The following is a 13,818-nucleotide window of genomic DNA, read 5'->3' on the forward strand; positions in this document are numbered from 1 at the left end:
GGCTCAACCGATACTAACCGATAATTGTTGAAGAAGAAAGGTGGGATGCCTACCGGGGCATCCCCAAGCTTAGATGCTTAAGACTTATTGAAATATTAATTTGGGATGCCTTGGGCATACCCAAGCTTGAGCTTTTGTGTCTCCTTAATTCCTCTCATATCAGGGTTTCCCTAAATCTCAAAAACTTCATCCACACAAAACTCAACAAGAACTCGTGAGATAAGTTAGTATAAACCAATGCAAAAACCTTATCATTCTCTACTGTACCAAACCACAAAAATTATTATTCAACATTGCATATACTAAATTCCTCTGCATATTTAATACTCCTATCCTCAAATAGAATCATTAAACAAGCAAACATATGCAAACAATGCAAACATAACAGCAATCTGCCAAAACAGTACAGTCTGTAAAGAATGCAAGATTCATCATACTTCCCTAACTCCAAAAATTATGAGAAAAATACTACACTGTAGAAAATTTATCAGAGCTTATTTTTGCAAAAAGTTTCAACAATTTATCATATTCTGACTTTTCTAGGGGATTTTTGCAACATCGATAAACTTTCTGTTTTCAAACAGCAACAAGTATACTTGCAAAATAAGCATGGCAAAGGCTATCATTGCCACTTTTATTGAAATAAAAGATGAAAAACATTATTCTAAATAACAGCAAGCAAATCCTAGCAAAATAAGTCGACGCCCCAAGCAAAACACATATCATGTGATAAATGAAAACATAGCTCCAAGTGAGGTTACCGATAATGTTGGCGACGAAAGAGGGGATGCCATCCGGGGCATCCCCAAGCTTAGTTGCTTGGATATTCCTTGAATATTACCTTGAGGGTGCCTTGGGCATACCCAAGCTTAGGGTCTTGTCACTCCTTATTCTCCTCATATCGACATCGCACCAAAAACTTGAAAACTTCAATCACACAAAACTTAGCGGAACCTTGTGAGATAGGTTAGTATGATAAAGAGCAAACCATTTCACTTTTGGTACTGTCAAAGACAAGATTCATAATTGTTTACACACAATGCCTACTGTAGCATATCATTTTCACAATTTACATTGAGCAATATAAGTCATAGAAACAAGGAAACAAGCAAACTATGCATTGAAAACAGAATCTGTCAAAAACAGAACAGTCTGTAGTAATCTGTACTCAAACCATAATTCTTCTACTCCAAAAATTATTAAACAAATATGACCACGTGATCACTTTGTATATTAATCATCTGCAAAAATAATCAACTCAAAAGAACCCTTCTGTTAAAAATGAGAGCTATTTTTGTGAGCGCTAGAGTTTCTGTTTTTCAGCAAGATCAAATCAACTATCACCCAACATGATCCCAAAGGCTTTACTTGGCACTTTATTGAAACAATGACAATAAAACATGATTACTACATTATCCTAATCATGTGAACATACAAAAACAGTAGGGGTAAATGTTGGGTTGCCTCCCAACAAGCGCTTTTCTTTAATGCCTTTTAGCTAGGCATGATGATTTGAATGATGCTCGCATAAAAGATAAGAATTGAAACATAAAGAGAGCATCATGAAGCATATGACTAGCACATTTAATTTTAACCCACTTCCTATGGATAGGGATTTTGTGAGCAAACAACTTATGGGAACAAGAATCAACTAGCATAGGAAGGCAAAACAAGCATAACCTCAAAACTTTCAATACATAAAGAGGAAGCTTGATATTATTGCAATTCCTACAAGCATAAGTTCCTCCCTCATAATAATTTTCAGTAGCATCATGAATGAATTCAACAAGATAGCAATCACATAAAGCATTCTTTTCGTGATCCACAAGCATAGAAATTTTATTACTCTCCACATAAGCAAATTTATTCTCATGGATAGTAGTGGGAGCAAACTCAACAAAATAACTATCATGGGTTTGAAAATTAAAATCATGATGACAAGTTTCATGGTTATCATTATTCAATATAGCATACATGTCATCACCATAATCATCAAAGATAGGAGGCATGCTTTCATCATAATAAACTTGCTCATAAAACATGGGGGAATAAAAATATCATCTTCATCAAACATAGCATCCCCAAGCTTATGGCTTTGCATATCACTAGCATCATGGATATTCAAAGAATTAATACTAGCAACATTGCAATCATGCTCATCATTTATGCCAAACATTTTATTGAATTCTTCCTCTATCAATTGAGCACAATTTTCCGAACCATCAGTTTCAAGAAAGATATTATAAAGATGATCAATAATATGATGCAACCTTAATTCCATTTTTTGTAGTTTTCTTATAAACAAAACTAGTGATAAAATAAGAAACTAAAAGATTCAATTGCAAGATCTAAAGATATACCTTCAAGCACTCACCTCCCCGGCAATGGCGCCAGAAAAGAGCTTCGTTGTCATGGCGTGAGTGTCGGTTTCCTAACTTCCCCAGCAACGCCATCAGAAAAGAGCTTGATGTCTACTACACAACTTTATTCTTGTAGACACGTGTTAGGCCTCCAAGCGCAGAGTTTTGTAGGATAGTAGAAATTTTCCCTCAAGTGGATGACCTAAGGTTTATCAATCCGTGAGAGGTGTAGGATGAAGATGGTCTCTCTCAAACGACTCTGCAACCAAATACGAGAAATCTCTTGTGTCCCCAACACACCCAATAATATAGAAAATTGTATAGGTGCACTAGTTCGGCGAAGATATGGTGATAAAAGTGTAATATAGATGGTAGAAATATATTTTTATAATCTGAATAGATAAAAACAGCAAGGTACAAATAGTAAACGGACACAAAAACGGTGTTGCAATGCTTAAAAATGAGGCCTAGGGTCTGTACTTTCGCTAGTGCAACCTCTCAACAATGCTAACATAGTTGGATCATATGATTATCCCTCAAAGTGCAATAAAGAATTACTCCCAAGTTCCTATTAGCGGAGAACAAAAGATAGGAATTGTTTGTAGGTCACGAAACCACCTCAAAGCTATTCTTTCCGTTCGATCTATTCAATAGTTCGTACTAAAATAATACAAAGCTATTTTTCTGTTTGATCTATCCTAGAGTTCGTACTAGAATAACACCAAAGCAAATTCATATTCATAATACTCAATCCACACAAAGAACTATAAAGAGACCCCAAAGTTTTCGTCGGAGAAAAACGTGCATCAACCCCTATGCATAGATTACCCCAATATCACCGCGGGAATCCGCGAGTTGAATGCCATAACACATATCAAGTGAATCAATAAGATACCTCATTGTCACCTCAAGTATTCATATTGCAAGACATATATCATGTGTTCTCATCTCTGAATATTCAATCCGACAAGACAAAACTTTGAAGGGTGAAGATTCAATTCATCATAACAAGAGTATAGAGGGGAGGAACATCATATGATCCGACTATATTAACAAAGCCCATGATAGAGATCACGAGAGAGAGAGAGAGAGAGAGAGAGAGGGAGAGATCAAACACATAGCTACTGGTTCAAACCCTTAGCCCCGAGATGATGAAGATGGCCACCGGAGATGATTCCCCCCTCCGGCAGGGTGCCGGAACGGGGTCTAGATTGGTTTTCACGGATACAGAGACCTTGCGGCGGCGGAAATTCTGATCTAGGGCTACCCCGAAGGGTTTCAGAATATTTGGGAATTTATAGTGCAAAGAAGGGGTACGGGAGGCCACCGAGGTGGGCACAACCCACCTGGGCGCGCCAGGGGGCCCTGGCGCGCCCTGGTGGGTTGTGCCCCCGTCGGGGCACCCCCCCAGGTGCAGCTCAGGCCCATTGGGTTCCTTCTGGTCCAGAAAAAATCTCCAAAAAGTCACGCGGTGTTTGGACTCCGTTTGATATTGATTTCCTGCAATGTAAAAAACAAGCAAAAAACAACAACTGGCACTGGGCACTGGGTCAATAGGGTAGTCCCAAAAAATGATATAAAGTTGCTAGAAAATGATTGTAAAACACCCAAGAATGATAAAATAACAGCATGAATACTTCATAAATTATAGATACGTTGGAGACGTATCATCCATCTTGAGCATGCCTTGGGGCATGACAGTCTTGGCCCATATGTTGATGATCCAAGGGTCCACAGCCCAGCCCACTATGATGGGTTCGACGCGGTTAGCACCCCCTATTCCAGGACACCATCACCCTGCTGACCTGCGTGACAGTGAGCCATATTGGTTATTATGCTTGCTTGATAAACTGCTAGATTAGCAGAACCTTGCTTCTTTGTTGACCAGGTGGAGGATTTGGTATACAAGAAATGAGATCACACATCATACACCTCCGGTCACTATTGAGGCCCCGCGCTGGTTCCTATTAAGTTTATATCAATTCCCTACTTGCAAATAAAACAACATCCCTTAACAAAGGGCGACCAGGTGATTCAATAAAATTCAATGAACAATCTGATTATAAAGTGGTAATTCATCATATCCCAACAAACACACAACCGATTACATCATATGGATCCCGATCATGTGAGTAGCTCAAGGAAACTTTTGTATTCGATCACAAGGGAGATAAAATGTCATCTAACTACTGCTATGAACACTAAGGTCCTAAAGGAACTACTCACACATGGTCATGGAGGCAACAAGGTTGACGAAGAATCCTCCCGTGATGGATTCCCCCTTCGACAGGGTGTCGGAACAGGTCTCCAGATTGGATCTCCTTGAAACAGGAATTTGCGGCAGCGGAAAAATTGGAGGAAGATGATACAGAGGGTTTCTCGATTTATGGAATTTATAGGCAATTTTTTTTTGACGAAAGACGGTGCACAGGGGTTCCACATGACCTAGTGGTGTGGGTCAGCCTCTGGTCGTGTTGCCTGGTTGCGTGGGGCCCTTGGCTGGCCCCTCGGCATGTCCCAACACTTTCTGGAATCTTCATGACGTGAAATAATTGTATTAAATCATCAGATTTTTTTGACCTTCGTAGATATGGATTTTCTGAAGAAAAAAATTGCATAAACAACAATTAGCTGCGGGCACTAAATTAATAGGTTAGTCCCAAAGATGCTATAAAAATTATTCAAAATTGATATTATAATAGCATGAAGCAATCAAAAATTATACATACATTCGAGACGTATGAAGGGGTCATATATATCTATACCTCTATACCATTGTATACTTTTGATTGTTTCATGCTATTATAATATCATGAAATCTATAAAAAGTATTGTTTTTCAAGTAACATTGAAAATTTGTTTATCCATGAAATCTCGTTCCATTTTTGCAGCTCATTCTACATAAGTACAAGAAACCTGAAATTTGGTATTTGACCACCCAACTTACATGAACTAAAAATGGACGTCCATGATGTCAAGAGACAATTATCGGTATCCAAATAAGCCGCAACCTAGGCTATCGCTATGTGGTGGAAAAACACCTTCGCCGCAATGATTTTTGATAACTGTATAACCAAACAACGATATATTGAAGGAGAGCTCGTTGTATTCTTCTATGGTTAAGCTAAATATCGAGTCAAACAGTGATTCAAATCCTATCCCACAACAAACTACAAATTTTAACACATTCAGTCACATATATAACTCGATCTACAGTGGAATGGTAAAGGCTCTGGGGGAATCAATGACAATCTCGACACATATGATGTTCGCGCTAAACCTTCTTCTCGTAGTCGTAGTAGACGTACGCCGCTGAGCTACTAGAATCAATTCCGAAGGCCTCTTTGATTCAACGTAATTTCATGAAAAAGGAATGGCCTACCCCCCGAACATGAAGCAGAGAATATTTTATAAAGTTCAAAATTTCAAACCAAACAAAGGCAAAAACCCACCAAACTCATTGGGTGGTAGTACTAGGAGTTGAGCTTTGGTCTCTCTCAGATCCAGCCCCCCGCCCCGAAGACCAAACCCGCCAGCAGCCAGATCTCACCCCGCCCAGATCAGATCCCAACCCGGCCCCCGGATGCGCTCGTAGCCGCCCGCGCGCTCGTACCGGACCGCCGCCCGCCCGCCTCCATGGGCGGCCTCAGGGCAGCGTCGTCGGCGTCGCCGTCGTCGGGCGTGGCGATGGCGTGCGTGGTGGCGTCGGAGGTGGCCACGGTGCTGGCCGTCATGCGCCGCAACGTGCGCTGGGCGGGCGTGCGCTACGGCGGGGACGACGGCGGCGGCGCCGAGGAGGAGCACCTCGACCACCCCCTCATCGCGGGGCTCAAGTCGCTCCGCCGCCGCGCCGCCGCGTGGGGGACCCGCTGGCCCGAGGCCGACCCGCTCCTCTGCCTCCGCCCCTTCCTCGACGTCGTGCGCTCCGACGAGACCGGCGCGCCCATCACCGGCTCCGCGCTCTCCTCCCTGCACAAGCTCCTGTCCCTCGACCTCGTGGCGCCCGGCGGGGGCGCCGCCGAGGCCATGGGCGCCGTCGTGGAGGCCGTCACGGGCTGCCGCTTCGAGGTCACCGACCCGGCCTCCGAGGAGGCCGTCCTCGCCCGGGTCCTCCAGGTGCTGCTCGCCTGCGTGCGCGGCCGCGCCGCCCCCGCGCTCTCCAACCGCCACGTCTGCGCCATCGTCACCACCTGCTTCCGCGTCGTGCAGCAGGCCGGCACCAAGGGGGAGCTCCTGCAGCGCGTCTCCAGGCAGACCATGCAGGAGGTCATCCGCTGTGTCTTCGGCCGCCTTGCCGACATTGAACCCACCGCCATCGTGAACGAGCAGGTGGAATTGCCTCTCAGGGTCTTCAGCCCACCAATTACATTTTTATATTGCTTGCACACATGATCATGGAGACAATGCTGCTCTGTTCCTTTTTTACTCAGTACTGTGATAGTTTAACTTGCAGTGCTCTTTTAGGTTTGTGTACTGAAGTAACTATACTTATTCATGTGTGTGTGTATTTGTATGGAGGGTTAATTGGAGTCTTAGTTTTCTAAATGCTGTCATTCTAGCAATTTGACTGTGTGCACATGGAAACCGACTCCTTTTTTACTTGCCTCGATTACCTACCTGTACACTGTATCATGCTAGTTTGGAACAAAATGCATTCTGGTGGTAATACCAAGTTTGGTGTATTAATGTGGCGGTTCGTTTGTTCCACAGATTAGCAAAAACCAAGATTTGGGTGCTGAGGAGCTAGGGAATGGGAAGAGTGATTATGTTTGTTTGAATAGCTCCGGGGATGAGGTCGGAGGTGGATTTGGTGCCGTTCAAGACAAGGACATGATGGAGTCGCTTGGGGTTCCTTGCATGGTGGAGATATTACAGTTCTTGTGCTCCCTCTTGAACATAGCCGAAGACATGGATGTGAGCCAAAGGATGAATGTTATTGATTATGATGAGGACGTGCCCCTCTTTGCTCTGGGGTTGATAAATTCTGCCATTGAGTTGTCAGCTTCGTCCATCCACAGGCACCCAAAGTTGCTGGCTTTTGTACAGGATGAACTGTTCCACAATCTAATGCAGTTTGGCTTGTCAATGAGCCCCTTGATTCTGTCGACAGTGTGCAGCACTGTTTTTACTCTCTTCTACCATTTACGTCAGGAACTTAAGCTGCAAATTGAGGCTTTCTTCTCGTGTGTGATCCTAAGATTAGCCCAGGGTAGATATGGAGCTAGTTATCAGCAGCAGGAAGTCGCCCTGGAGGCTCTAGTGGATTTCTGTCGGCAGAAAGAGTTTATGGCTGAGATGTATGCAAACATGGACTGTGATCTACAGTGTTCGAATGTTTTTGAAGACCTAGCTAATCTTCTGTCTAGAAGTGCATTCCCTGTAAACAGTCCATTGTCTGCATTGAATGTCCTTGCATTGGATGGTTTGGTTGCTGTCATTCAGGCGATAGCAGAGAGGACTGATCATGCACATCAGCATCATGGGCAGACAGTGCCAGAAATTAGTGAATATTTTCCTTTTTGGCAGTTGAAGTGCGAGGGCAGTAATGATCCTGATCAATGGGTTAGATTCGTTCACCAGCAAAAAAGCATCAAGAGAAAGCTAATGGTTGGTGTTGAGCATTTCAATAGGGACAAAAAGAAGGGCTTTGAGTACCTGCAAGGTGTCCACCTATTGCCTGAAAAACTTGATCCACGAAGTGTTGCTCTGTTCTTTCGGTACACACCTGGATTGGACAAGAACCTTCTTGGGGAATACCTTGGGAATCATGATGAGTTCTCTATTCTGGTACTTCACGAATTTGCTAAAACTTTTGACTTTGAGGATATGAACTTGGACGCTGCCCTAAGGCTCTTCTTGGAAACTTTCCGGCTGCCTGGTGAGTCACAAAAGATACAGCGGATTCTGGAGGCCTTCTCTGAGAGGTATTATGAACAGTCACCACACATGTTTGTTAATAGGGATGCTGCTCTGGTGCTGTCGTATTCAGTAATTATGCTCAACACAGATCAACACAATGTAAGGGTTAAGAAGAAGATGACTGAAGAAGACTTTATCAGGAACAATCGTCGTATCAATGGTGGGAATGATCTTCCGAGGGAGTTCTTGTCGGAGCTGTTTTATTCTATATGTCGGAATGAGATCAAAACCATTCCCGAGCAAGGAGCTGGATGCTCTGAGATGTCTTATAGCCGCTGGGTCGATCTGGTGTGGAAGTCAAAGAGGACATCAGTGTATATTGCTTGTGACTCCTACCCTTTTCTTGATAATGACATGTTCCCTATCATGGCCGGACCATCAGTTGCTGCTATCTCCGTGGTTTTTGATAATGTTGAGCATGAGGAGATTCTTACAGGATGCATTGATGGTTTTCTATCTGTAGCAAAGCTGGCTGCATTCTATCATCTCGATGATGTATTGAATGATCTTGTTGTGGCACTGTGTAAGTTCACCACTTTGTTGAACAGTTCTTATGCTGATGACCCTGTAATAGCTTTTGGGGTGGATACCAAGGCTAGAATGGCAACAGAGGCGGTCTTCACAATTGCAACTACTTATGGTGATCATATACGGAGCGGATGGAGGAATATAGTAGATTGCATTCTAAGACTGCACAAAATAGGCCTTCTTCCGGGTCGCCTCACTGGCGACACGGGTGACGATCAGGAGTCGTCTTCAGATTCATTGCCTAGCAAGCTTGGTTCATATGCACTTGCAGTTGCACCTCAAGCCTTACCAATCAACACCCCTAAAAAAACATTTGGGCTGATGGGGAGGTTTAGCCAACTACTGTACTTGGATACTGAAGAACCAAGGTCCCAGCCAACTGAAGAGCAACTGGCAGCTCAGAGGAATGCTTTGGAGACCGTAAAGAAATGCCAAATAGGTACCATCTTCACCGAGAGTAAATTCTTACAAGCTGACTCACTCTCAAATCTGGCAAGAGCCCTCATTCAGGCAGCAGGCCGACCTCAGAGGATAACCAGCTCGCTTGATGATGAAGGCACAGCAGTGTTCTGCTTAGAGCTCCTAATTACTGTCACATTAAACAACAGAGACAGGATTGTGCTTTTGTGGCAGGGTGTTTATGAGCACATAACCCATATTGTCCAGTCCACAGTGATGCCTTGCAATCTGGTGGAGAAGGCTGTGTTCGGGCTCCTGCACATCTGCCAGAGGTTGCTTCCTTACAAAGAGAATCTGGTAGATGACTTACTGAGGTCACTGCAGCTGATTTTGAAACTTGATGCTCGTGTAGCTGATGCTTACTGTGAGAACATCACGTTGGAGGTCACACGACTTGTGAAGGCCAATGCAACCCATATCAAATCTCAGATGGGCTGGCGGACTATAATTTCCTTACTCTGCGTCACTGCTCGTCATCCTGATGCTTCTGATGCTGGCTTTGAAGCTCTGGTTTTCATCATGTCTGATGGAGCACACCTCTCACCTGCCAACTTTATCATTTCTGTGGAGGCCTCAAGGCAGTTTGCAGAATCTCGGCTTGGGTCTGCAGAGAGATCTATCCATGCCTTGAACCTAATGGCTGACTCAGTAAATTGCCTTACACGCTGGTCACGTGAGGTCAAGGAAGCTGGTGGCGAAGCAGACAGGATATTGGAAGGAATCGCTGAGATGTGGCTGCGGCTAGTGCAGGCATTGAGGAAAGTGTGCACGGATCAGAGGGAGGAAGTGAGGAACCATGCGCTATTATGTTTGCACAGATGCTTAGTAGTTGATGGAATATCAGTTTCCTCTTCTGCATGGTTGATGTCCTTTGATATTATCTTCCAGTTGCTTGACGAGTTGTTGGAGATTGCTCAGAGTTACTCACCAAAGGATTTCAGAAACATGGAGGTGTCCCTCTTGCATGCCGTGAAACTGTTGTGCAAGGTGTTCTTGCAGTCACTTAAAGACTTGTCCGCACAGAGCAGTTTCAGCAAGCTGTGGTTGGAAGTCCTCGACATGATAGAGAAGTTCATGAAAGTGAAACTGAGAGGGAGGAGGACTGAGAAGCTACATGAGGCAATCCCTGAGCTACTGAAGAACATACTACTGGTGATGAAAGCAAATGGTGTACTGTCAAAGACAAGCGCCAGCGAGGAGAACACGCTGTGGGAAGCAACATGGCTTCAAGTCAACAAGGTCGCGCCAGCGCTTCAGCCAGAGGTTTTCCCTGACAATGAAAGCGATTCCGCAGCAGAAGGCGAGCAGAGCAAGTCGGAGAGTTCAGCACAGGAGGGCCAAACTGCTGAGCAATAGGGCCAGGCCGCTGAACATCGAATCCGACCTTCCAGCAATTTTCGGTGGAGCTATACACAGACGCCTGGCTGAGCTCTCGGTGGACATTAGGGAGGGAGAGCAAGCTGGTGTGTTGTAATTTTTTAGTCCATAATAATTGGCTTTTTTTGGGTTATTGACGTGGATGTTGCCACTTTGAGGTTTTATTGTTGCAACACCTGAGGAAAATTGTATGATAGGGTATATCGCAGCAGTTACAGGATTTCCCCCCAACACCCGCATTGTTACATTTGTTACAGATGTGAATAGGTGGATGAGGTAGCAAAACACCATGGATTTTTACCATACTGTGCATGTCAACTTTTCTCTTGCATCTGTTATTACAAGCTGTAATCACACAAGATATTTACTGTACATTGCTTGCACCCAGTCCCTTATGATTGAATTGGGTTGAACATGGCTTTGAGGATTTTTGTAGGATCTGGAATCCATGGTAACCTTTTCGCCTTGATTGGTCGACGTGTATGATTGTAGGCCTATTTTTGCCTTGATTGGTCGACGTGTATGATTGTAGGCCTATTTTTTGTTTCACAATCATATCGGAAGTTCTATGGCGTGAATGTGTAGCTGATGATATTTGTAAGACACTTATTTTGGGACGAAGGGAGTACTTATTTCTCTAACAAATGCTTATTAATAGATCCCAAAAAATGATTTTTATGTTGAGATCCAGGCGCATGTTATTCTCTTTTGATCAAACCAGCGTATGAGACGCAGTAAATATGGTATATAACTTTTAAGAGCTTTTGGTTGCCCTATTGTTTTTGTTCCTAAAGAAACTATTTGTTTATTTTCCATTATTCAATATAGAGTCTTGGCATCTGTTTGGAAATTCAATCTAAAGCCACACACATATTCTGGTAATCAACCAACCTTTGGTTGGATGTTTAAGAGGATAGTGGTATCCTAGCTCACCAGTATTTATTCCTTGACTTGACACTGATGCTCATATTTTTTAAAATTTATTTCAGATCTTTCGGCGATGGTTAGAAGAACTATTTGTTTTCAACACACGGTAAGAATAGAGTCATATTTTACAAGGTTTGACTTGAGACGAATATAAGATGCACCATATTTTGGCACAGAGGAAATACTTAAGAATAGAACACACACTAGATCACATGCCCAATGGTTGTATGTTGGCTACGACACCTCGCGCGTCTGGTGATTTTCAGCGCATAGGCGGCTGGATGGGCCAGACATGGATGACTCGGTGGCAACGGCCGAATCCGTGGCACGAGTTTGACAGCTGCTCAATGGCTATGGCGGTGATAAGCGGGAAGACGCCCCACCCATCCACTAGCACCACTACCTCCTATTGTCATCGCCGGCGGCGGTGGGACACTCCTCCTTAGGAGGCGGTCAACTAGGTGGCTCCGGAGGGCATGTGCTTCTTTGGTGCATGGTTGTGAGGAGTGTCGGGAGAGGCGTGTGCCCTCCTCCAATGGAAAACCATGGTGATTACTCCGTCTATCTTTTTTTAATCTACTATAAAAGTTCGTACAAAAGCATCTCAGACATTACATCAAGATTTCGAGACCACCAAATGAACACTACCGCGGCCAGAACGAGCCGTCAATGCGCCGCTGTCGTCGCTCCCCTACCGGAACCGCATGACCTTGTCGATGACAGCCGGGAAGTTTCTGTGCACGTGCCTCTAAGGACCAGCGCCCTGGAATCGCAGTCATCTTCGTACAACCCTTGCATAGATCTGAAGCAACTGACACCAAATCTCGTCACATGACGAGAAATCCTAACCTCACCACCACAAGGAGATGACATGAATCTACGCCAGAGTTTCAACGACTACGTCCAAACGGACGAACTCGAAAGAACCGAAGACCAAAAGACAAACTCGAAGAAGAAGCGTCGCGATCCGTCTGAGCGCCGCAACCGCGAGGACTAAAAACCCTAACCTAAACTACTAACCGGAGTGGAGGCATCGGGATTCTCTTCTCCGTCACCGGCTACTGGAGCAGCATGCAAATAGGAGGCAAATTCACAGTCTTGTCGGTGAAATCTGGAAGAGAAAGTTACCTAGCCGCCTAGGGTTAGGGGATGAGACAAGGGGAAGTCTCGTATGGATCTACCAAGTAGGTGAAGGCTACTTCCCACGCTTGAACTACAACAGTGCATCAAGGTTGGATTTGGGATATGTGAAGATTAATGTGGATGCCGCGGTGATGAAGTAGAAGGCGTCGTTGCGATGGCGCGCAATGAAAACGACCATTACCCGTTGTCTCGACACCGATGACCCTGGTCCTTGAGATACTTGCATGTTGGGAAGCACTGGCCCTGGTAGCTGACATTATGCTGCAAAGGGTTCCTGTGGAGGCCATGGGCAGATAGTCAGCTCTGAGGCGGCAAAGTTTGCATGCGTAGAACTCCGCCATGAGAGGGGAATGCATAATAATGAAGCCCATTCCTCGACACGCTATGCAATTTCCTTGGTACCAGGCGGCCATGTTTGGCTAGGTTTGCCGCCAGAAGGCGCTTGTATGAACATTAAATATTTCTGCAAGTGAATGTAATGTACGAGCTCTGAGAACTAACCTGTAGATGGATGGTTAGGAGGATAATGTATCTTCAGGCCATCAGGATTCAATTCATAGACTTGACACCGATGCTTGCATTTTTCTGAATTTATTTCAGACTTTCGTTGATGTGCGTTTCAGTGGGAGTAGATGTTTCTGTCGACTATGAAGGCGTCTGAGGCGATTTCGTCAATCTCAAGATGGTATGTCCCTCAGAGGTGCTCATAGGGATAGATTGTGCATGTTTGTATTCATAGGGGTTAGTGTATGTGCGTATGTATTGGCGTCGACTATGTCTGGACTGTGTTCGAAAATCATAATGCGCGAGCTCTGAAATTAAATGTGTGTTCCTTTTTTAAAGTTTGTGAATTTCGTTAAAAACAGTGAACAAGCTCGTCCGGTTCATGGACACAAGACAAAGAGTAAATAAAACCGCTGTGATTTTCGCAACAAAATGATGCACCGTGCACACATAAATTAATCAATTTAAACAAGCCAAAAAAAAAGGTTTCAGGCAGTAACAAACACGGACACGTGTCTCTTTTCCCCTGGAGATGCGGAGCGCACGTTTGCTCCTAGCTGCCAGGATCCGACTATGATCTGCTCTTCAGAATACAGATTGA

General features: G+C 44.3%; 1 protein-coding gene across 1 annotated transcript; it reads left to right on the forward strand.

The window, feature by feature from the left end:
• Positions 1–5,859: 5,859 nt before the first annotated feature.
• On the forward strand, positions 5,860–11,083 carry LOC123113090 (ARF guanine-nucleotide exchange factor GNOM). Its single transcript, XM_044534218.1, has 2 exons — positions 5,860–6,689; positions 7,071–11,083. The coding sequence occupies exons 1-2, from the start codon at positions 5,997–5,999 to the stop codon at positions 10,620–10,622; spliced, it is 4,245 nt and encodes a 1,414-aa protein (XP_044390153.1). The 5' UTR covers positions 5,860–5,996; the 3' UTR covers positions 10,623–11,083.
• Positions 11,084–13,818: the final 2,735 nt, after the last annotated feature.

Source organism: Triticum aestivum, chromosome 5B (genome assembly GCF_018294505.1).
Source record: "Triticum aestivum cultivar Chinese Spring chromosome 5B, IWGSC CS RefSeq v2.1, whole genome shotgun sequence".
Classification (NCBI taxonomy): domain Eukaryota; kingdom Viridiplantae; phylum Streptophyta; class Magnoliopsida; order Poales; family Poaceae; genus Triticum; species Triticum aestivum.

Bases quoted from the DNA above. Each gene is read 5' to 3' on its own strand.
- LOC123113090 (XM_044534218.1), top strand. From the start codon at position 5,997: ATGGGCGGCCTCAGGGCAGCGTCGTCGGCGTCGCCGTCGTCGGGCGTG. The intron at 6,690-7,070 runs GTGGAATTGCCT...TTTGTTCCACAG, and splicing joins CCGCCATCGTGAACGAGCAG to ATTAGCAAAAACCAAGATTT.